This window comes from Mustela lutreola, chromosome 4, assembly GCF_030435805.1.
Source record: "Mustela lutreola isolate mMusLut2 chromosome 4, mMusLut2.pri, whole genome shotgun sequence".
NCBI lineage: Eukaryota > Metazoa > Chordata > Mammalia > Carnivora > Mustelidae > Mustela > Mustela lutreola.
The window spans coordinates 74,278,610-74,303,395 of record NC_081293.1 but is presented as its reverse complement, the minus strand read 5'-3'; the positions used below and the strand labels follow the sequence as shown (position 1 = coordinate 74,303,395).

The window sequence follows — 24,786 nt, the reverse complement described above, 5'->3', positions numbered from 1 at the left end:
ACAAAATGTCACGACCCATGAATACCACACGAAGGTTCAACAGAGGCCGAGAGAACCACAGAGCAGTAGTGGAGGGCGGTGCTAAGGGCACATTGGCCCAAGATGAGGTCACTCGTGCCGAGCCCCACATCGGCAAACTAAGACTATCTAACCCCAATTTCAGCCAGGTCCCGGAAATGGGACTTGTCACCAGGGACTCTGGAACCGTCTGATCTGTATTAGTGAGGGAGTCTGTGTGGTGGACCCTACCCTTCATCCAAAGGAAGACCCTGCCTGGAAGAATCCTCTCTTCGTTTTTTGTTTTTGTTTAAGATTTTATTTATTTAGTTGAGAGCCAGAGAGTACAGGCGGACGGAATGGCAACGGGAAAGGAAGAAGCAGGCTCCCCACTGAGTAGGGAACCAATGCGGGGCTCGATCCCAGGCCCCTGGGACCATGACCTGGGCTGTAGGCAGACGTTCAACCATCTGAGCCATCCAAGCACCGCCCCCTCCTTGTTAAGAAACTTCCTTTTCCTGTCCCCATCTGCCTACAAAAGTGCATTTTGTACAGCTCCCTGGAGCTCTTTCTACTCACTAGACGGGATGCTGCCTGATTCATGAATTTTGCATAAAGCTGATTAGGTCTTCAAATGAAAAAAAAAAAAAGTTTGATCTTTATTTATTTTATCCTTTAAAATTTAATTTTGGCCTGTTTAACATTGTGCAGAGAATGTCAGTACTACAGTAAAGGGCTAGAATTCCTACGTAAATATACATATACTGGAGATCAGTGCCCAAGGGTTTGTAGTGAAGAGAGACAAAGTCAACAAAGGTTAGAGATCAGTGCCTTGATGTGGTTAGGAGGACAGTCAAGAAAAAAAAACCTTAGGGAAACCGATGGGAGAAAATCAGCAAGAGGTACCGACATACCAGATCTTACCTTATTTTAATTTCCCCCGGTAAGTCTGTATGTCTGATTAAAATAAAAACAAATCTGAGGATCTCTGCTGGAAAGTTCTCTGAAGGTATCTTAATACTTCAGTTCAGTTCTTAATGCGGTGGCAATTTGGCATGAAGCAAGTTTCCATTCTGTGTCGCCCCACAGAAGAGGGTCACACCTTACACACTATGCACTAAAAATACCACCTTCGAGAATAATGCTGTTACAGTGCTTCCTTCAGCTGCGTCCCCTTCTAGCCAGGCACTGGCGCGCTGCACCAATTCGGAGGGAACCGCAGACGTTGTCTGGTCCAGCATCCAATTTCTTTTTCCAGATCACCCTGGAAAAAGACAGTGGTGTCCCTGTACTCTGTGAGCTGTCTCTCCAAGTGTTTGCCTGACCTCATTATCCAGAACACTCTATAAATGTAGCTTTCCACCCAGCACCGAGTCTGTGAAAGGGCGGGAGGCTCCCTTGCAAGTAACAAAGCCAAACAGAAGGATCTGTCTGGCCAGACTTGGAAAATACAGCTGCCAGGTTGCTACTGGTTTAAAGAGAGTGCCTGAGCGATGTGCTGGCCCCCAGCCTTGGCTCCTGAAACCCCGATGTGAATACTTTTATACAAGAAGCGAAAACTGAGAGGAAAGCCTGTGCCTGGGCAGGCGGGCGGGCCTGCCCATGAGCTGTTCCTCAGGGAGGGATTTGTGCCATGAGCTCCAAGCCAGGAGGCACCGATCTGCCCCCCACTGCCAGCTGGTGGGCCTGTCCCTCCAGGTTCCTCCTTCCCACAGGGTACCCCCGTGGGAAGAACACCAGATAACTTGGGCTTAAATTCCTGGTCTTCCACTTACTGGCCTTGGGAATCTCACTCAATTTCTCTATCCGTGGTGTTCTCATCTGTAAAATGGGGACATGACAGCTATGGCATGGAGGCTGTTACAGAGTTGAAATAAGAGAACATAACTAAGGACAGTGCAGTGTTGGGCTCGTGGTAGGTTCTCAACAAATGTTGGATTTCTTTCTGGAAGGGGAGGCAAACCGTGAAAACACCCCATGTCCAAGATACTCAGAAAGCTGGAGGATCACTTCTTAGAAGATTTTAAAATGGACTAACTATGTAGAGCCCGTGTATGACAAGGCGATTTGTTAGATTTGGAAAGAACTAGGTTTTAATGAAGCCATTCATTTCACAGGGTAGAAGCAGAGGCTGAGGGAGCGAGTATATCTGACGTGCTCAGGTTTCAAAATACAGTTTTGAAAAGCTGTGCTCTCACCTGGTGTGTAAGGTTTGTACAGCACAGCGGTTCACTCACACCAACGACAACCACGTTATGTACTCACATTAGATTCACTCACTCACACAGATGGAAACTACAACGGAATTTAACCTGTATCCATCATGTTTACTGCCCAAGCACTTCTCTAACAAAACGTCATTTTCTCAATGTGGCCCAAAGAAACTTGAATTACTCATCCCCAGCCCTCCCAGCAAAGCTCAAGTTTCAAACTAGAATTGTTAGGCTAAAATCTCCTCTAAATCCAAATTACAACATTAACCCGATTACTGATCTCAGGTTTCAAATGCTAAAGACAGAGCTCTCACTTCTTGTTACTGGTTTGTGCCACGATTGAGTTAAGCTTCCGATTGTTACCCAGCGGAGGCCGAGAGTCTTGGCCACTGTGAGTTTATAGGTCTGTTGTCTTGGTCTGCTTTGCGATGATACTTCCTCACAAACTTTTGATCATGACGAACAGTTCCTGAGTGATATGTCCTCTGGGCTTTCTATATTAAGGCTTGAAGGGGAGGAAAAAGGGAAGTGACTTCCCAGCACCTCTCCAGAGGAATATAATTTCCTGTATCTATCTCTGACTGTGTAAGATGCATTTTAGAAACATCTCCATTTCATCCTCATGTGGTGTCCTTTGAGAAGATGGAAAGCAGAAAGAGAGAGGAGTGTTCTTGGTTCTCCCTCCCAGAGAAGCTTCTAGCTCTTGGAACATTTATTTCAATTTGATCCATTCATAAACATGTATTGTTCAGTACCTATGAGTGCTAGGTGGAGGGTGAGCTCCCCAAGGACGATATTCTCAAACTCCTCAAAGAAATAAGTTTAGGTGGGAATAAAAAGCCATAAAACAAAAGAGAGTTTGAAACAAGAATGTGCTAGAATTAGAATCAACTAGAAATATTAAAATGAAAGACACAGCTATGGGAAGAAAATACACAATAAAGGAGCTTCCTGGTGGGTCTTCACTGCTACAGAGGGAATGAATGAACCCCAAGGTCAAAGTATATCTACCAGAATGCAGCCTGAGGAGATAAAGAGAGGGAAAATCTTAAGGAAAAGTTTAAGAAGAACATGACAACACATCCAGATGCTTTGATATATATATTTAGTAAGAGTATCAGAAGCAGAGTCGAAGGAATAGTGAAGAGGGTGTCGAAAACATACATACTAGCAAGAACATCCCAAAACTGAAGGGAAAAAATGAGTCCTCCATTGGAATATTTCCATGAAGCGTACAGCAGAACCTCTAAAGAACACACTCATGAACATATCATGTAAAATTCCAGTATATCAGAAATAAGGTGAACACTCTAAAAACTACCAGGGGAAGAAGACATAATATCTAGAAGAAATGAGAATGAGATTATCAGCAACACTGAAGGCAGGACTCAATGTGTAAAAGTAATTTGGGACCCAGAATTCTCTTTCTACCCAAATTATCATCCAAGAGTAAAGGCAAAATAAAAACATTTTCAGACCTACAAATACTTAAAAAGTTTACTATCAAAAGATTGTCTCTGAAAGAACTAAATTAGGGTGTACTTCAGCAAGAAAAAAAAGTGAATCTTAAGAAAGATTGCAGAAAGCTACCACGAGCAAATAAATTATTAAAAATTGTTGATGCGTGGGGCACCTGGGTGGCTCAGTGGGTTAGGCCTCTGCTTTCGGCTCAGGTCATGATCTCAGGGTCCTGAGATCAAGCCCCGCATCGGGCTCTCTGCTCAGTGGCGCGCCTGCTTCCCTTTCCCGCTCTGCCTCTCTGCCTACTTGAGGTCTTTGTCAAATAAATAAATAAAATCTTTTAAAAAATCGTTGATGCGAATAAAAATAAATAATATATTTTTAAAATTATGTGTTTAAAAACAAGCTGGAGCCAAAATTTTAGGGAGTAGTAACATGAAAGTTGAGAGAAGTGTGGAGAAAAGTAAAAGAAGCTAAGTGTCTTATCTTTTTTTGTTTGGAGATAAAGATACTAGTTAAATTTAAACTTTCAACAAAGTCTGCATAACGTGCTGTGTAACACATGACTCCAAACCTTAGCAACTTAAAAGTTAAGAAAAAATCTTTTATTTTCTCCTAACTTTCTGTACGTCATGAATGCCTTTGGCCCAGGCTACAGTCAAGGTGTCTGGTGGAGCTTCTCACCTGCGGTATGTTCTAACCTCACTCAGGCTTGATGATGAGCCACAGGGTCTTGTTGGTTGTTGGCCACAGATATTGCCATGTGGGCCTCTCCATGGGGCTGCATGCAACATGGAGCTGGCATTCCCCAGAGTGAGAAATCCGAGAGAGAGACTAAGAGAGGGAAAGTGTCCAAGACTGAAGTCGCAGTCTTTCTATAACTGAATCTTGCTGTGACATCCCATTATTTCTGCCACGTTCTTCTTAGAGGTAAGTCATGAGGTCGGGTGCACACTCAAAGGGAAGACATGAAAAGCAGCACATTGGGCTGTACTCCAACAAGCCTATTTATTACTGAAGAGTGAGTGAGTAAACAAGTGACTCTTAGGGGCCACCTAACAGGCCAGGCAAACATAAACATGTCTGGATCCCAGGGATGGGCATAGTGCAGAGGCCCCTGCTAATAGGCTGATTAGTAGATTAAATAAGAAAACATGTGTAACACTCGACCTTTGTGTCTGTGCTGTTATTCTTCCGTGTACCTGGAGCACTAATCTTGTATCCTCTCATTGAATCTAAAAACTTAGTCTTTCAACTTCTTCCTTTTCTACGAAGACTTTTTTTTTTTTTTAAGACTTTATTTGTTTATTTAACACAGAGAGAGATCACAAGTAGGCAGAGAGGCAGGTGGGGGGGAAAGCAGGCTCCCCACTGAGCAGAGAGTCCGATGCAGGGCTCAATCCCAGGACCCTGGGATCATGACCTGAGCTGAAGGCAGTGGCTTTAACCCACTGAGCCACCCAGGTGCCCTGACTTTTTTTTTAAGATTTTATTTTTAAGTAATCTCACCACTTGGTATGGGGCTCAAACTCAACCCCAAGATCAACAATCACATGCTCTACCAACTGAGCCAGACAGACACCCCTTCCATGAAGCCTTTTATGAATCCTTTGACCGTAAGTAAATATTTCCTTGCATAAACCTGTAATATTTTGCTTGTGTCATTTTCATGGTACTAATTATTTTCTGCCTTGTTGTCAATTTTTGCACATCTGTTCCTCATTCATAATCTGAATTCTATACAGAACGCTGCCAAGCCCATTGATGCTCAATGCCTTCATTTAAATTAGGAGCCAAATCCTACAGGTAACAAAGCAAAGTATGCAGGACTCCACCCTTTTCCGTTCTTTAGGGAATCTGGGAAAATGTACCAAAAGAAAGACAGCAAACAGACTGCCCCCCCAACCCTCACATCCCTCTGAAAGTAATAAGCAGAACATACAGGGATACCAAGATATGAAAATACATGTAGGTGCTTTAAAGGTAAGGACTAAAGTTCCCACCTGATAAGGTGAGCGACGTCAATGACCAACAGAGAAGGGAGATGTTCAAGGGAGCTGTCCTGTAGAAGATAGGTTGCAGACTTCTAGGTCACATGGAGAGCTAAGAGGGTGCCAGAAAGACTCAGGGCTAGATGTTGATGTAGCACAATAATGATATTCAAAGCTACCCTTTACTGAGTTCCTACTGTGTGCCAGGTACACTAAATGCTTTCTTTTTTTTTTTTTTAAGATTTAAAAAAATTTATTTATTTGACAGACAGAGATCACAAGTAGGCCGAGAGGCAGGCGGGGGTGGGGGTGGGGATCAGGCTCCCTGCTGAGCAGAGAGCCTGATGTGGGGCTCAATCCCAGGACCCTGAGATCATGACCTAAGCAGAAGACAGAAGCTTTAACCCACTGAGCCACCCAGGCGCTCCTAAACGCTTTCTTTATATTATCTCACTGAATGGTTGAAGAAACTGAAGTTCACACAGACCAGATACCTCCTCCCAGGTCCGCAGCTACTGGGTGACTGATCTGAGATTCTAGCACAGGTATGTATGACTCTTGAAATATGGGCTCTACACTTCTATCCTTCATTTCCAGCAAACCAGATAAGATGAAGTGGAGAGGGCTTCAAATGCTCTTAGAAGTCTGTGGCTCTGGGGAAAGTGATAGTTGTTCCATGGAGGTGTGCGTTTACTCTTCCTCCCACTGCTTGTTTCCACTTTATGCCCATGATCTCTTCCTTGCATTTTTCTTCATTCCCTATTATGGCTTCCTCCTTCCATTAAAAATTAGAGATGCTGCAGCCCCATGTTGGGTGTAGAGGTCACTTTAAAAAAAAGAAAATCTAAAAAAAAAAAAAAAAGAACTGGGGGTGCCTGGGTGGCTCAGTGGGTTAAGCCTCTGCCTTCAGCTCGGGTCATGATCTCAGGATCCTGGGATCGAGCCCCGCGTCGGGCTCTCTGCTCAGCAGGGAGTCTGCTTCCCACCCTCTTTCTGCCTGCCTCTCTGCCTACTTGTGATCTCTCTCTGTCAAATAAATAAATAAAATCTTAAAAAAAAAAATAACTGAAGATATTGCTTAAAAAACAGACTACATTATCAAGAGAGTGAAAAGACACCCATGGAATAAGAGAAAATATATGTAGGTCATATATCTGATAAGGATTTAATATCTAGAATATATAAAGAGCTCTTAGAACTCAACAATCCAATTAAAAAATGGACAAACATTTTTCCCAAGAAGACAAACAAATTATCCAAAGCATATGAAAAGATGCCCCATCATCCATCATTAGTGAAATGCTCATTGAAGCCAAAATGAGAAAACATTTCACAACAACTGGAATATAATCCAAACATGGAAAATAACAAGTGTCAGCGAGGAGGTGGAGAGATGGAAGCCCTTGTACATTGCTGGTGGGAATGTGAAATTGGTGCAGCTATTGAGGAAAAGAGTTAGGTTGTTCCTCAAAGAGTTAAACATAGAATTGCCATACGACCTATCAAATCCACTCCTAGGTATATACCCCAAAGAATTGAAAACAGGGCCTCAAACACTCATATGCCAATGTTCACAGCAGTCCTATTCATAACAGTCAAGATTTCAAAGCAACCCAAGTGTCCAATGACAGATAAATGGGTAAACACAAAATGTAGTATACACATGCAACGTGATGCTATTAAGCATAAAAAGGAAGAAAGTCCTCACATATGCTCTAACATGAATGGACCTTGACAACATAAAGCGAGGTGAAACAAACAAGACATAAAAAGGAAAATATTGCATGATATCACTTACCTGGAATATCTAGAAGAGACACATTCATAGAGGCAGAAGGTAGGTTCGGGGTGACCAGGTGCTGTGGAGAAAAGGAGAGAAGGAATTATCACTTAGTGGTATAGAGCTTCTGCAGGAGTCGATAAAAAATTCTGGAACAGTTAATGGTGGTGGGTGCACACATCATGAATGTGATTCATGTCACCGTAGTGCACAGTCACAGATGGCTACAATGGCAAATCTTACATTTTATATGTATTATACCTCAAAAAAATTAGCTTACAAAAACCCCAGAAACCATATTCTTTTATAAAAAAGACTGGATTCATAGTCTACTTCTATTAAAACAGACCTAAGTTTATCAGAGAAGACAGCCTGGTATCCTTGTTTAAGTCTCCGGAGGACAGAAGAGGGCTGCTCCCTTCCTTCCTGTGATGTCAGGTCCTTTGACCTCTCCCATTTCCTTGAGGATGCAAGGGACAAGAGGGCTCCTGGCCTTCTACCAATGACTCGACCATGCCAGATGTGCATTCTGACCCATGACCTTCTCCATTCCATGAGTGCCACCCATGTTAGAACACGAAGCTGGAAGCTGATTGGAAGCCTCTTGCTCATCTGTAGAAAAGGCTTCAAGATGTAAGATGAGCCTAACAGTTGGATGACACTGGCCCAGAAGACTAACCATTTGACCTGAAATCTTCATTTGTCTGATTAGTTGATCATGGTTATGAATGGGGTCCCCTAAATATTCAGGTGATTTGAATCCTGAGGACTCTAAATTAATATGGTCCAATATTCTAAAACAAGCTTTCCAGAAAAAACATTAGCACAGATCCAGGCTGATGACGTGCTTGAGGCCTCATGTTTGGAGAGAGAGGCTCATAACTGTGTTGGCTGCTGAGCAGCCGCCTCTCCACACCTCCACAGAGTAAGATTACACAGAAGTTCCATTCATTTCTCATCACGACATAACTCAGGAGTCTCCGAGAACAAACTTGCTTTAATTGCTCTGTACCACATGAGTGTGAAATCACATGTCCTCTCTTGTCTTTCACAGGAATGAGACGAAATTCTCTGACATTTGACTTTGAGGGTACAACATCGAAGCAGAAGCAAAACATAGGCCACGCCCTTTACACACTGGCTCATAATCAGTTTGACCCCAGACAACAGCTTGAGGACAATTAAGTAGCCATAAGATAAATGAGCCTCAGAGAGCCTATGTTCCAGGTCTAACTCCATGAGATTTCCAAACACAGAACTTACAAATCTGTTTTATTTAGACAGGAGAACATTTTCAGGGACATTTTTTCCTGTTGCACTTCGGCATCCAGGATTTTCTCCTGGTCATCTGAACACTAGAAAACACCCCCTATGTGAACTGCTCTTTCTCTGGTTATAGAGAACCTAGAGGCTGTGGAACATTCCACCGTCACACCTGTCTCCCTCTGATGGGATGCTGGTCTCTCCTCTCCTATCAGATTTCTGGCCCTTTGGGCCGGAGGCTATGTCTTGGTGATGTTTTAGTCCTAGTGCTTGGCTCAGGAAATGTGTGACCAGTGAATGAACTGGGCCACATGTGTTTCCCCAAATATGCCCCCAACATTTCCACTTCCTCATTCAGCTTTTCCTTTAGCGCCTCTCTCAACCCCTCACTGTCCTCCTCACTCAGTCTACATCTGTCTACCCTTTCTTCAAGGCCCATTGCTACCCTCACATCTTTCAGAAAGGTTTTCTTAACTGTCCCACCGCATGGTGACTCCCCTCTGCTTTGCTGTTTATCACCTGTTGTCTCTTGCTTCATTGAGGGCTGTCACCAAGCTGCAGGGCACCTTGGTGCAGGTTAGAGAAAGGCGTCCTTCTGGACAGAAGCACGGGGGCGCATGGCATTGGGGACAGAGAACAGACTAAGCTCAGCCCCTACTCAGCTGTTCACTCTGTGCCCTTGTGCAGTGAACCACGTGCCCGGCAGGCGGAGGACGCTCTATCCTGAACCAGACCACGCCTGGGGCGGGCTGCATCAAACCCTCCACCTTTTAAATCTTTGCTTTGTTCTGAAGCGCTTTTTATATTCCCAGGACTTTTGTCTCCCACATCCTCCACTCCCTGTGATAAACACTGTTGTAGCTGTTGAATGTTAGCATATTAATTTGCTGAGTCTTGCTAGTTACAAGGCTTCTGATGAAATAGGACAGGGAAATGAAACACTGACATTATCTGACACAAAATTACTGACGTTATCTGACACAAACTTACTGCGAACAAGTATACCTCACTGCCTTTTACAACAACTTTATGGAGACATAATTTGCATAGCATAAAATTCTCACCCTTTTATTTTTAATTTTTTAAAAGACTAAAAGGCACCCCAAAATTCACCCTTTGAAAGTATACAACGCAGTGTTGTTTTAATTTTTTTTAGCATATTCATAGTTATGGAATAATTACCACTATATAGCCTCAGAATAAAAGTTGTATTTAAAAGAAAAAACTCCATATCCATTAATACCCACTCTCCTCTCTTCTCTCCTTCCAGCCTCGGGAAACCACTAATCTTTCTGGATCTTTCTCTACAGATTTGTCTCTTCTGGACACTTCATTCACAGGCAGTCACATGACAGGTGACCTTTTGCGACTGGATCCTTTGACTTAGCATGAGTTCAAGGTCAATACGTATTGTGCCACATTTAAGTGCTTCATTTCTTTGAAGTCTGAATAATAGTTCATTGTATGAATCGACCACATTTTTTTGTCTATTCACCAGTTGAGAGATACTTGGGTTGTTTCCATTTTTTGACTATTATGAATAATGAACAGTCAAGTACAAGTTTTGGTGGACACGTGTTTCTAATTTTCTTGGGCATGCACCTCAGAGTGGAATTGCTGGGTCACGTGGTAACTCCATGCTTGACTTCTTGAGCAACTTCCAGACTTTTTTCCAAACTGGCCGCCCCATTTTACAGTCCCATCACCCATCAGCAATGAGGGTTTCAATCTCTGCATGCCCTCACCTATAACTGCCACTGTCTTGTCTTTTCAATGATAGCCTTATTAGTGTTCCGGAAGTGGTATTCATTGTGGTTTGAACTGTAGCTCCCTAATGATGAATGCTGTTGGTTTTCATAAACAATGAGAACGAAGACAGGGAAGGGAGGCCATGGGGCCTGGGAAACATCTAGAGTCAGGATCGAAAATGCAGCCGAGACTCCCCTGTCCTCCTCTCACTTGCTGGGCTAAGCTCTGCGTGGGCAGAGCTTCCTTCCGTCTTGTTGGGACCACCCGCTGCTGCCTGGGCTGCCTCAGATCCTGCCCCTCCCCCACACAGAGGGCCCAAGCTTGTCCTCAGGGAGCTCTGATTCAACTGCCTTGGGTCAGGCACTCAGGATCCGATGAGTAAACCATGAACAGGAAATCCAGATGAGAGAAGAAAACAGCAGCTCTCAATGGAGCTGCACTGCTGGGACGGGGAAGAGGGAGTCTAATTCCCAAGAACAGGGAGGCGTTCCCAGTGGAGAGAGGAAGTACTAATAAAAAGTAGTGAGTGTCCACATCACAATTGACTTTGAAGAGCAAACGGGATTAGATCTTTGATCTCTAAAAGCTATATAATGGCCTCTGGTCAAAAGCCTTAGGGTTTTTTAACTGACTTGGACTATTGCCAAATACAACGGAATGCATAGTTATGATCTTGATAATGCATGTTAGTGATATTCTTGGTATTGGCTGTCTATTTCAACAATAATACCCTGGGGCCAATTAAAACTAATGATAGAGTCATTAATTCTCACTAAGTTTACTGAAAAGGATTCTGAGGAAAGACAACACTCGAGAGTCATAATCTGGCAGTTTATAGGTCTGACCTCACCTGGTTAACAGTTATTGCTTGCTTTACACAGTGTTGTTGTTGTTGTCCCATTTTTAATTATGAATTCATTTCCCATATTAAAAAAATCTGCGAATTTCATATGGAAGTCTGGATTTCTAGCTTCTCTTGCAAAATCACAGTTTGGTGGCACTGGGCCCGAACCCCACAGAGAGACGGTGAGGAGCAGATGGCAGGAGGGATCGCCACCTCAATCCGAGTGCTCCTGTCCAGCTCTCAGGTATTCCCATTCCGCCCCCGCTCCTCTGCAGGTCTGAACCCCCACTGGAATTGCTGCCATCACTAGGTATTCATTATCTCTGAGGGAGACAGCAGGCACATGAGGGATTCACTTGACAGTTGAATGAGACAAAAATCTCTTCTATAGGTACTTAAGGTTTGGGATCATGCTACTTTCCAGCTCTTATATAACACGTAGGGAGACAACAGAGACAGCATCAATTCCCTCTGAGGATCCAAGAGTCTCTACATTAATTCTCCTTGCCAGAGCAGGCAACATTTCATAGTTTTAACCACTTACTCTGGAGGATTGTATGTATTTAATGCCATTCTGTGTTTGCTCCCCAGCTGTCAACAATGTTTTTAGCTAATAAATATACATAGTTATGATAATATAAATATGTCTAATCATACCACTTTGCATATGTGAGAACTGCTAAGAGAGTAGACCTTTAAAGTTCCCATCTCAAGAAAAATAATTTTTTTTGGTACTATGTAAGGCAATGGATGTTAACTAGACTTACTGTGGTGATCAGTTCACAATGCATACAAATACGGAATCATGATGTTGTACTCCTGAAACCTACATGCTACATGTCAATGTCAGTTACATCTCAATTGAAAACAAATTTTTTAAATGTTTCTAAAAAATTAAACATTAAAAAAATATTTTTAGCTTAAAGTACTTACTCTAAACAATCTAAGGCCATCTGGTTATTATCTTACCCTAACTGATTACAAAAAGTTTATAATCTTGCCCTTATACCTGAAGCAACCCACTGAAGATAGCACTCTGTATGTTCCCACCTGGTTCCTTAAAAAGTGAGAGGTCAGAGTACCGGGCGGTCGTATCCACTGACTGCCCAAGGTACACACTGGTTTCCCACCCAGATTCCCCTTCAGGAAGGAAGGATTTGTTCCCACAGAGGCTGGAGAGCTGCTGGAAGAGGTTTTCACCATCCACTCTATTTAAATTGCCTGACCCAAGGTCATGCCTCCTTCCAGGGCGGCCAACATCCCAAGAACAATCATTTGCCCCCTTATCCCAACCTGGGATATCTAAAGGGCCATCCCAACCCCAGAGCTCCTTGTAGAGTCGACTGAGGCCTTTGTCTCAATTCTGCTTCTGCCTACACTTGCTCCCCTGAGACCCCTCTGCGGATGTGGACCCTTCCTAGGATGCTTTCCCTAGTGACTCCCTGGACCCTATCACCATCTCAGAGTCAGCTGTGCGGGAGCCCAGCCTGTGGAGCTACTCTGCAGAGGGCGACCTTGGAATACAAGTGCTATTTCAGAGAGGAGGGGAAGAAACCAGGAGACCCTTGGCATAGGGTTCTTATTTGGGGTTACGCAAATCAGAAAGTGCAGAGAGTTTCTGAAAGCCCAGAGAAGTCTCCAGAGGGAAACCAGGCAACACTGATGACCCTTTTCCTACATCCTATGAAAATGCTCATGAACCAAAGAGAGCAGATAAAGAAGTTACAGCAGCATTTGAAACTGGAAATGCTGCTTGGTTATCTCCCAGATGTTTACGTACGAAAGCCCGGAGGGAGAAGCCCAGAGACAGAACAGAGGGGCTCTGAGTGGGGTTAGGTGGGAGGCGTAAACGCGGGCAGAACTGCCAGAGTTTATTCTCCTCTGGGTTGTGGGAAGGATCAACGTTGAAGACCGGAAGCTCTTTCCTGGAAGGTTCAGAGACCTAGCCCTTAGAGTGAGCAGATTTGGAATGAAAATAAGTTACAAGCTAACAGAAAGACGGGTTCCGGGGTGTGCATATCCGTCCTCCGGTCTCAGGTGCAAAAGAAAGGGTTCTGACACTGACCATCTCCCCAAGATTACGGGCATTGGCTAGAGCTGAATACAGATCTCCTTTTTAAGGATAATACTGAAAAAGTGATGTGGGGAACCTACGAACCTACAAAATAGAGAATCTGGCACTTGATGTTTTCAGAAGAACGTGTGTTTAAAAAATATTTCTACAGGAAACCTAACTCGTTTTAGAACACATCAGGTTTGAACTCTCCATAAGATCGAGGAAGATACGAATCTCTGAACTAGAAGACCATATACGGATAAGACAACAAAAGGATGAAAAAGGAGTTAGTTGAGAGGGAATCAGAAATCAAAAGCTGTATGAGATAATGGGACCACGGTTTTAAAAAAATAATAATAATAAATAAAATAAAACGTTAGAAATAAGTCACACACTTGGTCACACATCAACAGGAAAGGGAACCGGAGCAGTGATTTGGAGACTAAGCCTGAGAAGAGGAAAGTATGACAAAAAACAGATATCCTATTTTCTTCTGTGTGTTTTTCATCTGCTCATTTTTTCATTGATTACAGTCTCAAACATTTCCTACCATCTGGGAATTCGGAATCCACGCTCAGTTTGCTCTTTCATTAACCAAGCTCCCCCCCCCCCCGGCATTGGCTTTCCTCACCAGGTCCAAGCGTGAACTCTGTGTTGAAACCTTCAGAATGACCCAGTGGTCCCCTGGATCATGTGTTCTCTTCAGTCTGTGGCTCCAGGGACCCAGGGGGCCGCGCGCTGGACGTGAGTGTGTATGGGCGTGGGAGTGGAGTGGACGCTCAACTCAGAGGGGAGAAGGAAGGGGAAAAGTGAGAGGTGAAAATGTGACAAGTATGTAGAGCAGAGACTGGAGATCCAACAAGAAGGTAACCGCTCTCCAAAAACACAAGCCAGGATTAAACGTAAGCAGGGAATCAATAAGAAGAGAAAACTTTACTGATAAGAAAACAGGCCATGTTACAGGGTATCCAAGATCCCATCCTGTGACCCGCAAATGAAAAGAAAATAAGAAAAAGTTTAACACCTAGACATAACCCGTTTTTTTTTTTCTTTTCAAAAATTTTTTTAGGGGTGTTCCACATACAGGCAGAAAATGTAGCCCTGAAGTGAAATGTGGTCCTTACCTCTCACACAGAGATTGAGGCCCCGACAGGAAGGTGGTCTATAGAAAGAACAAGAGGTCCAAGTTGGGCGGACGGCAGGGATTCCTCGCGAAAGTACATGCTAACACTAGGGCTCAAGTTACACCCAATTATCCTCAGTAACTTCTTGGACTCCTTTGACTGATTCACCCTTCCTTTGGGCTCTGGAAAGAAGGGCTTCCCACCAATGCTACTGGCAGTTCATCTTCACATTGGAGGTTCGGTCTGTGGCCGTAGATAAGAGTATCCACCCGTTACTGCTGCTCCAACAAGAAAGCATGAACTTGGTGGCTTAAACAACTCAGATTTATGACTTCCCAGCTCTGGAGACCAGAAGTCTGAAATGGGTCTCATGGGACTACAGGTGTGGAGTCCCCAGGTCTGCACTCCCTTCTGGGGTCTCTAGGGGGCGGGTCTCTTCTCCTTCCCTTGCCAGCTCCCAGAGGCCACCCACAGCCCTTGGAACTTGGCCCCCATCCACATCTGGAGCTAGCAACATCTGGCCGAGTCCTTACACACAGCATTACCCTGACCTTCTCTCCTGCCTCCCTCTCCCGGATTGAAGGGCTCTTGTGATTACACTGGGCCTGCTCCCTCTCTCTTGAGGTCAGCTGATTAGCAACCTTAATGCTGTCTGCTACCTTCGTTCCTCTCTGCCATGCAGTCTGGCAGGTGTGTGATGAGAACCCAGCCGTCTTTGTGGTTCCATTGTTCTGCCTATGGCAACGGCCTCCATGGTTGTGCTTCTGGGGCCCTTAACTTTTCACTGGCACCTCCAGAGAGGAGCGGTGATAAAATGGGAAAATGCCAACATAACAGTTTGGAAGGAAGGGGAATCACACGGTGAAAATGGAGACCCGAGGTTACATTAGCGGTGATTGAATCAGGGAATGCAGTGAACACCTCTAGCTAGCCCAGGGCTTGGTGCGGAAACCCCAGGTGCTTTCATCTGCTTCTGCTCAAAAGTCACTCTTTCACAAAATTTCCACTACCATCTTCCTCTTCTCCTCCCCATCATCCTTAAAATATTTTTCATTCTCCTCTGGACAGCTTCAGCGTGGAAAGGCAGCCACAGTCACCATATCTGTTTTATTGTTGTGAACCAAGAGTCTGTCCCGCTCCTCTTCAGAGCTGAAATTATGCACCCCTGATTATCATTATTATCTCAACGCAGTACCGGTGGAGAAAACTGTACATTGAACAAAGACTGAAGGAGTTCCAGCCATGGGGGGAGAAAGCAACTTCACTAGCCAAGAAAATGTAGTGTTTTGTTTATACACATGGCCTCAGTTACAATTAAGTTTGGTCGTACACAACAGAGATTCCTAGCTACAATTAAGTTTGGTTGTACACAACAGAGATCCCAACAAAGGGAGTTAAACACATGAGGGTTTCTCTTGGGTGTATAAACATTCCAGGGGGCACCTGGGTGGCTCAGTCAGTTGGGTATCCGACTCTTGGTTTGCTCAGGGTTGTGGGATCAGGCCCCGCGTCAGGTTCTACATCTCTGGGGTGTCTGGGTGGCTCAGTTAATTAAGTATCTGCCTTTGGCTCCAGTCATAATCCAGGGTCCTGGGATCGAGTCCCATGTCAGGCTCCCTGCTCAGTGGGACGCCTGCTTCTCCTTCTCTCTCTGCCCCTCCCCTCCCTGCTTGTGCTCTCTCTGTTTCTCGAAAATAAATAAAATCTTTAAAAATAAATAAATGAATCTTCTAAAGAAATTCCACAACCAGGCAGTTCTAGGAATGTGTCGTCACTCTGCAAAGAAGAGGAGTATGAGGCAAGGTACATTTTAATTCTTTTCTTTTAATGACTAGTTTTCAAAGTAAGGAATTAATGTGCTAGCTGCCTTCAGCAGGGAATGGTTTATGTCATACGTTTGGATTTCTTATTTTAAGTATCATTATGAACTCAGCGTTTTCTATATTCAGTGTGTTTTAGTTGATGGCAGCTATTGTTTTTGATGCTCTAATGGTCTCATCTCTGGCCATTTAGGGGCTCCTCCAGGTTGGCTCTGGTGTTTTGACAGGACCCCATCAGTCTGAGATGCCTGAGACTTGCCATGGGCCCCAAAGATTCCCCAGGCTCCTCTCGTAGGCTCCTGCTCCAGACCGGGAACCAGTCACTCCTCCAATGTGCCCTGGTTCCTTCTGGTGGGAAATGGCATTTGGAGAACAGACACTGGTCTTTGCTACTCGACTGCCACTGTTCTTAGGCCTCAGTGGACAGAACTATTAACTGTGTGTTTTGGGGAAAGGTAATCAAGGTCATGCTAATAGTTTCAATTCAAATTTAATACTGCAAAGATTTTACTTACTATCTTTTATTTTATATTTGCAGCTTTGTTAGGCTAAAAGATTTGATTTCTAACAACATGATAAATCATATAAATAAATATTAATATCAAACATTTAAAAACCAAACATAACCACTAACAATAAGACTACAGGCTATACATTAAGTTTCTTTAAAATTATTTTTGCTCTTAAAATATTTCGTAAGATGTTATGGGTTTTTTCCTTTTCTTTTCTTTTTAACATAAGCTCTATACCCAACATGGGACTTGAACTCACAACCTGAGATAAGTGTCACACACTCTTCTGACTGAGCCAGCCAGCTGCCCCAAAATCCTATATTCTAAATTAGTGTGAAATATTTCTTCTCAGTGTAAATATGTCACAAATAAAAATTTTAAATGAAGTATATATATTGAGAAAAGCCTAGTTTCCCTTCTTCATAGCTAATTATTTATATTAGTTTTAGGTTTATCTTTCCTTTTTTTTTTTTTAAGATTTTATTCATTTGAGACAGACAGAGATAGAGCATGGACAGGGGGAGGGGCCGAGAGAGGGAGAAGCAGACTTCCTGCTGAGCAGGGAGCTGATGTGGGACCAATCCCAGTATCCTGGGATCATGACCTGAGCAGAAGACAGATGCTTAACTGACTGAGCCACCCAGGCGTCCCCTATCTTTCCATTATTTTAAAAAACATGAACAAATGTCTATAGATACTAATATTTCCCTCCCCTATTTACACAACAAGTATCATACTATAAAGATCTGCCCCTCACTGTGCTTTTTTTTTTTTTTTTGCTTAAAATACTACATTTGCTTAAAATACTACAAAATAAAATACTTAAAATACATGGCGATGACTTCATACCAGTACTTGAGATGGCTTCCCCACTTTTCTTAATGGCTGAGTAGACCATTATGTGTGCACGCCACAGGCTGCCTTCCACCAGGAATGTGACTGAGTGGCTGCTTCCCTGCTGCCTTGCCAATAAGATGCATTGTCAAACTTCTGCATTTTCACCACCTGACAGATGAGAAGTGATATCAGTAGTTATCACTTCCCTGTCTCTTACTTTGAATGAGGTTGAGCATCTTTTCATGTGTAAAGGTCATGGAAAATAAATTTTATTTCAAATATACGTGTTGCTTATGGTGGTGTGGTCTCACTTTTTAAAGTAGGAAAGAAGAGCAAAGGGGAAAAAAAAGAGCTAGGGAGGTCAACCAAGAAACAGACTCTCCACTACAGAGAAGACACGGATGGCCATGAGAGCAAAGGAGGTGGGGGTGGGGGACACAGGTGCTGGGGATGAAGAGCGCGCTTGTCTTGATGAACACTAAGGAATGGAGAAAATTGCTGAGTCCCTACACTGTACACCTGAAAGTAGTAAAACACTGTATGTTAACTCTACTGGAATTAAAATAAAATAACATTTGCAACATTCTGATGGGTGATTAGAAACTCTCCACAAAAACAATCTTACACTGAGTAAAGGTCCTGGGCATCATGTTTCTTAGAGTAGAGAAGGTTCTAGAAAGCTTTATGTGGAAAACTGCAGAGAGGACATTTCATCTGTGAGATTTTAGCATGGGTCCGCACACTTTCCTTACAGTGGCATGCCCGCCAGGAGACCCTCATCTTCAGCTACACATTCAAGTCACACACAGAATTTAAAAAAAAAAAAAAAAGAAAGAAAGAAAAGAAAAGAAAGAAAAGAAAAAGATGCCCAGGCTCACCACTGGATGTTTGGATCTGGGAACTCTGAAGCTAGTCCTTGTCAGCTATGGGGATTTTTTTGTTTTGTTTTTAGGTGTTGTGTTTTTTGTTTGTTTGGTTGGTTTTTTGGCTGAGGAGATGATTCTGTGCAGATGATGTACTTGCTCAATAAATATTTACTGAGGGTCTACTAAGTGCCAGGAAATGAGATGGCTGGTGGGTGCTGGGAATGCAGCAGTGATGACACAGACACATCTTGTGCCCTCAGGAACTGCAGAGAGGCAAAAGAGAATGAATAAATTCATATTCAGTGGTCATAAAAGCCATGAAGCAATAGGGCCTGAGGAGAGAGCAAGAAGGCATGCTCTTTGATAGTGCGGTCAGGGAAGGTCTCCCTGAAGAGTCCAAGCACAAGCTGATTTGCGTAAGAAAAATGGGCTTTTGGGCCATGTGGACCTAACCTTGTAAAGGGTACTGGAAACATCTGAGCAGAGTTTACGTAAATTACTTTGCCCCGTGGCTGGTTCATGGCACAGGTCAGCTCTACGATGACGACGAGGACGATTTTTTGCTCAGCAAGGGTTCTTCCTGTAAGGCCCATTTCTGACTCAACGATTCCCTGAGTCCTTCCTGCGGGAATCTGGCCCACACCGATTCATTCACCCAGGAAATGTTCAGGAGGCCGGTACTGTGTGTCAGGAACTGGGGGGCTCTGGGGAGACTGAAGCTGACCTCGCCCGTGCACAGCAGACGTTGCAGGAAGTGACTCCATGTAACGATGATCCTTCTTTCCTTCCCCAGACCCAATAGCATCATTATAAACTCTTAGAGGGCAGGGGACTTATCTTATCCCCTTCTGAACCCCTCCCCAGAGGGCGTAAGCTATGTGCTGTGAAGTTCTAGACTCTGCTCCTCTGGCTGGGCTGCCGGGTGCCGTCTCCTCTCATTTGGCAAGGATGCCAGGACCCAGCAGTGCGATTAGGAGAGAGGCCATAAACATAGAATCTGACCCAGTAAGGGCCCAGCAGCTATCTTTATGCCTTGAGAAAAGGTCAACAGCTATAGCATTTCAATTTCCTAAGAAGTTCAAGGTTATGAAGTGCCAAAAGTCAGATCTGGGGGGGCGGGCGGGGGAACATTAGACTGGACTTTAGACTTGAAATGGTTCTTAGGAATCTCTTGATTTTCTTACTGTTGTTGCTGGTGGTAACCAACTTGAAAAAAAATTCTTTATATGTTTGTAAATCCTGAAGAAGCTTTTGAATTCCTTACATTAACTAACAGCTTTCCCACCCCAACATGTAAACATCCACATGTATGTACATCCATACCCACATATCAGGTAGTGCCCCAAATTCCTGCTTACTCCAAGTCAGTACTTCCCAGAATTTAAAAAAAAAAAAAAATACTCATTATGCCAATAACTTACTGAGTTACAGTTCATTTATGATGAGAATTTATTATATTAGACAAAATAACATAGAATGCCCAGTTAAGTTTGAATTTCAGATAAACAACAAATAATTGTGGAGTGTAAGTATGTCCCATGATATGTTTGGGACATACTTATGCTCCACAATTATTTGTCGTTTTATGAAATTCCAATTTAACTGGGTTCCTGTATTTTTATTTGCCCAATCCAGCAATCCTACTCGTCACAGATCTGTACATATGCCATCTCTTGTAATCGCTAAAACCCACCCACAAAGTAAGTATGATGCTAATCTTACAAATAAGGAAACTGAGGCTCCGAGAGAGATAGGACGCTAGAGCCTCCAGATTACAGTCCGTACATGATAGAATCAGGACGTGAAGCTAGATCTGCCTCAACACAAAGGCCTGGTGTTCATGCTTTTCAGGAAAACCAGCAGTTGCTACAACTGTTTTGTTTAGACCTACATCTAGAGTATTTGAGGTTTGGGGCATCCAAGTGGCTCAGTCATTAAACGTCTGCCTTCAGCTGGGATCATGATCCTGGGATTCTGGGATCGAGTCCCACATTCGGCTCCCTGCTCAGCGGGAAGCCTGCTTCTCCCTCTGCCTGCCACCTCCTTCCTTCTGTTCCTTCTCTGGCTGTGTCTCTCTCTGTCAAATAAAATCTTAAAAAAAAAAAAAAAAAAGAGTATTCGAGTTTTCTAATTGTGAGATTAACAGACATGTTCTTGCTGTTCCCTCAGAGTTGCTCTGCTGAGCTTTCTCACAAGGTGGTGGCTGCTGGACCCTCGTGGCCCACCCGGGGGTCGTGTTCTCCAGGAGGCTTCTCCCCATCCCCCCCCCCCCCATCCCAGGGACAGCGGAGAGCTCTGGGCCTCCCTTTTAGCGCTTGTGTAACAGGGGCCCTCTCCAGGGTCTGTCTCCCTCAGGAGACCGGGAGCTCTGAGGTAGGGGCTGTGTCATTTCTCTGAGGCCTGCATGGGGAGGAAGCTTCAGGAAACGCTCAGGTGTGCCTGATGTAGGAAGCATACCTTCTGGGCATCTGATTTTTTTTCTTTTTTAAAAGATTTATTTATTTTACAGATAGAGCATGCTCAGGGGGGAGTAGCAAAGGAAGAGGGAGAGAATCTCAAGCAGACTCCCTGCTGAGCGTGGAGCCTCAGGCAGGGCTCCATCTTGCAATCCCGAGATCATGACCTGAGCTGGACGCCCAACTGACTGAGCCCCCCAGGTGCCCCTGGGCATCAGATTCAGATGAACTCTGCTAGCGTGTATGGGATGGCCGACTGGGAAACAATGGGTCTCCTGGCTCTCTTTGAAAAGCTCATCAGAGAATGACAACACTGGAAACAACGGCAAGGAAGCCATAATGTCTTACCATTGAACTTGGGAACAATTCTATCCATTACATTTCTTTTCATGGTCCCATTTTACTGTGACCTTTGACACTTGTGTGAGTTGTTATTGCACAACTAAGAATGAATCAGCCTCAGTTAATATCCATTAATATGTGGACAGGAAGGAGGGAGAAGAGAATCTGAGCCTCACCTTTCTAGCTCAGCAAAGTTCAAGCTGGTCATTTAGAAAAGTCAATTTTACATGAAAAAGGAAGTCATTTTATGTGCTAAAGATGCTTGTGTTTGGCAGGGAAAGGTGTTATTCCTTGAAGTAGTTCCTTGAATACATTCGAGACTTTTTTTTTTTTAATCACCTAAAAGTGGATGGTAATTCGAGTGCATATTGAGTTCCTCTATGTCCTTCCTCCTCTGGGCAGACCTAGTGATTGCCAAGGACATCCAATCAGTCTCCTGAGAAGAAATACGGTCTTCTTGTCCCCTGGCTGACCTCCTCATCATCCTGAACTGACTTCACATCAGTGTCACTAAAGCCCTATTTCACTGAGAACAGAAACACCCCCATCCCCGGCCTTCAGCTGTCCAACCGTACTTCGGCAGCTCTTGTCCTGAAACATTCCAGAAAAGAATAATCATGGGCCCATTCCCTTCCCAAAATGACACGTAAATGCTACAAAAAGGAGCTGTTTAAACTAGTTGGCATTTGAGGAATGACCGACAAACAGATTTTGACGAATTTCTGTGAAGACAAACAGACCTGTGGCAGTTGAGCTTTGGCAGAAGCGTGAATGCAGGACCGACCCACTCAGAGAAAGAACAAACACCTTCTCTCCCGGGAAATGACTGACGCGGTGTGGTGTGTCACTCAGAGTCCGGGACACAGCTGTCCATCACGAGAAAGGGTGTCGCCTGGTGGAGTGGCAAACATCAAGCCTGCGGTGTGACCAGTGTGTTGTTGTGCATGGGCGAGGCTGGGCCACGGCGGGCACACTGTTGGCAGCTGTGTGTCGGGGGGAGGGAGGGTAGCACACACCATGGGCGAGGGCACTGGCTAGGGTGTCCGACTGCTGGGCTCTGTCTCCCTGACCTGGACAAGGCACCTCTCTCTGAGAAATACCCATAACAAGAGTATCTCCCTCCAGCGCTACCGCAAGGGCGAGACTGTAGGGGAGAGACTTTGTCCCGGGCTAGCCCGGTGCACGCACAGCGGGTCGGTCCCTCTGGCTCTTGTTTGCCCGCCGGCATGCCTGAGATCAGAGGAACCGGGAAGCTGGCGTGCACCTGGGTGGTGTGTCGGCTTCAGCCCACAGCCCCCTCCAGTCACATTTACATGGGGAAAGAAGGAAGAGACCGGGCTTCCAAAGGCCTCTCTCCTCCCCTTCCCTCCCCTCAGCCCCCTTGCCACCCCACCCCCTAGTTTAGAAGTCAATTAGTTACACGGACAAAGAGGACAGACGCAGGCCCTTGACCTGATGCCCTCCAAACCTGCCCTCTACTCTCAGAACTTGACTCCTTCCCTTGTCAATGGCTTTGCCCTCTACCCTGCCCTGGGCCAAGGACAGGGGTGAGAGAGGGGATGAGAGTGGGCAGAAGGGAGGCTTAAGCTTCCAGAACTAGCAAGTCACAGAAGGCATCAAGAGACAGACATTTTGGGTTGTTTCCTCTGGTTTCATTTTCTGAACTCAGGATGCGGGGGTCCTGTTGCCCCCTGGGGGACTGCCCTCACAAAGCCTCTTTCCTTGCGGAAGGCACAAAAGCCTCAGTTCTTCCCCCTCGGTCCCAAGTCACTGCAGGCCTCACTTCACTGTCACTGGGCTGCTGTTTGGCTAAAGGGAGAAAATTTGCATTTGGTCTGGACTGGGGAAAGCCTGTACTTGTTTGCTTTGGGAATTAATGTGCTTGCTTTAAATCACGAAAAGCAGGAAGAATTGATCATTGGATTAGCCGTGGGCGGTCATGATCCACTCAGGCATGGTGAGCTGAGCTGAGGTCCAGTGCGAGAGACAATAAAAAGATGCCCCCACCAGATGCTTTCTTTCCAGGCCAATCCACACCCTGGGTCATGCCAGCGTAGCTCCCAAAATGGAGCTGCAGGTGTGGCAGACAGAGGGCTCAGCACCGGCTCCTCAAAGTCAGAGCGGGGCTGGATTTTTCCAGCTGTTCCTCTAAATTCCCACTCACTTACCCTCACCACCTTTGAAAATTAAATCAACTTCTATTAACATCTTATATTTTTGACTTTTGGGGTTTTGAAAATTCAACTAATTCAGCTGATCAGGACCCTTTGTGCTTAAGAAACAAAGGACAGAAATCACGGAGGAAGAAGATTCCCCACCCTGCCCTGCCACCAACAGGTCTCCCTGTACAGGTGTTTTCTTGCTTGGTCTATCACTAACATTCTCTCTTCGTTTTCCAGAGGAGGACAAGCAGGTGAGACACGAAGGTATCGAGTCCCATTGCTAGTTCATGGCAGAGATCACGGGAGACCCCAGGGGCTGACCTTTAGTGTTTTTGTTTTGTCCCCAAACACAATACAGCCTTCGCACCGTCCACAGGCCTGGGCTTCAGCTACTCTGCAAACTAGCCGCTAGCGTGGTGGAACAAGAGCCTGGGTTTCTTGAATTGGCAGAAAAAAAAAAAACATTATAAGTTTTCTGAAAGTTTCACATTCTTGTGGCTTCGTCTAGCGGATAGGTGAAAAACCACCGGTACTTTTGGCCGGGCCCTACTTCCTTGATAGCTGTAACTGTTTTCACGACCCAAGAGGCATCCATTCCCCAAGCAGAATCTTTTCCATCTCTGCTCCGGACAAGGTGCTCACCCTGACTACTGCTCCTGGGTTTCTGAGACTGTAACGACCACACTAAAAAGCTTCTTTTTCAGTGGCTGCCTTTTGGTCTTTGCATAAAGATCAACTTTTGGATCAGAGAAGTTCTACTTTGGGAACCTTGTCCGGCCTTCTGTTTGCAGTTACGGCAGCTGCAATTCTTGAGCCAGAAAGCAGAAGCCGAGGGTTCCAACCCCCTACTACAAATGGCCTGAGTGAACATGGACACAACCATAGGCTTTAGGTCCTATAAACTACAGAATTCAGAAGTAGAATGGACTTTGAGGACCTCAGTGCAAAAGCCTTGTTTTACAGCTGAATAAGCCAGGGTCCGGAGAAGTTTCATAATGTCCTCCACATTTCGAAGTAGCCACCAATACTGAAAACTCACACAGTAATTGGATTTCTGGTCCTTACATTGACATACCTCTCCTGCTCAAACAATAATATGATATTAAAAAGAGACAAGATGGGAAGGCCTCACACACAGGCCACAGAGCCCATGAACGGGAACAGATAAGCAGCACGGAGCCGTGAGAGGGGCTGCTGCTCCCGACCAGGAAGCAGCAGAGGTCATGGGGCCCACAACCTCCAGAATTTAATGGGGACTAAAAATGTTCCAAATGGGATGAGAGATTAATGATCTGCTGCTTGAAACCAGGGTC

The 24,786-nt window shown here is 44.7% G+C and overlaps 1 protein-coding gene across 1 annotated transcript in view; it reads right to left on the bottom strand.

The window, feature by feature from the left end:
- Positions 1-24,786, bottom strand: part of MINPP1 (multiple inositol-polyphosphate phosphatase 1) — a 118,167-nt gene that overhangs the window by 40,561 nt on the left and 52,820 nt on the right. The window contains exon 5 of the mRNA XM_059170264.1: positions 7,461-7,521. Coding sequence (XP_059026247.1) covers positions 7,485-7,521 — 37 coding nt within the window. The 3' untranslated portion in view covers positions 7,461-7,484. The remainder of the gene's footprint in view (positions 1-7,460; positions 7,522-24,786) is intronic.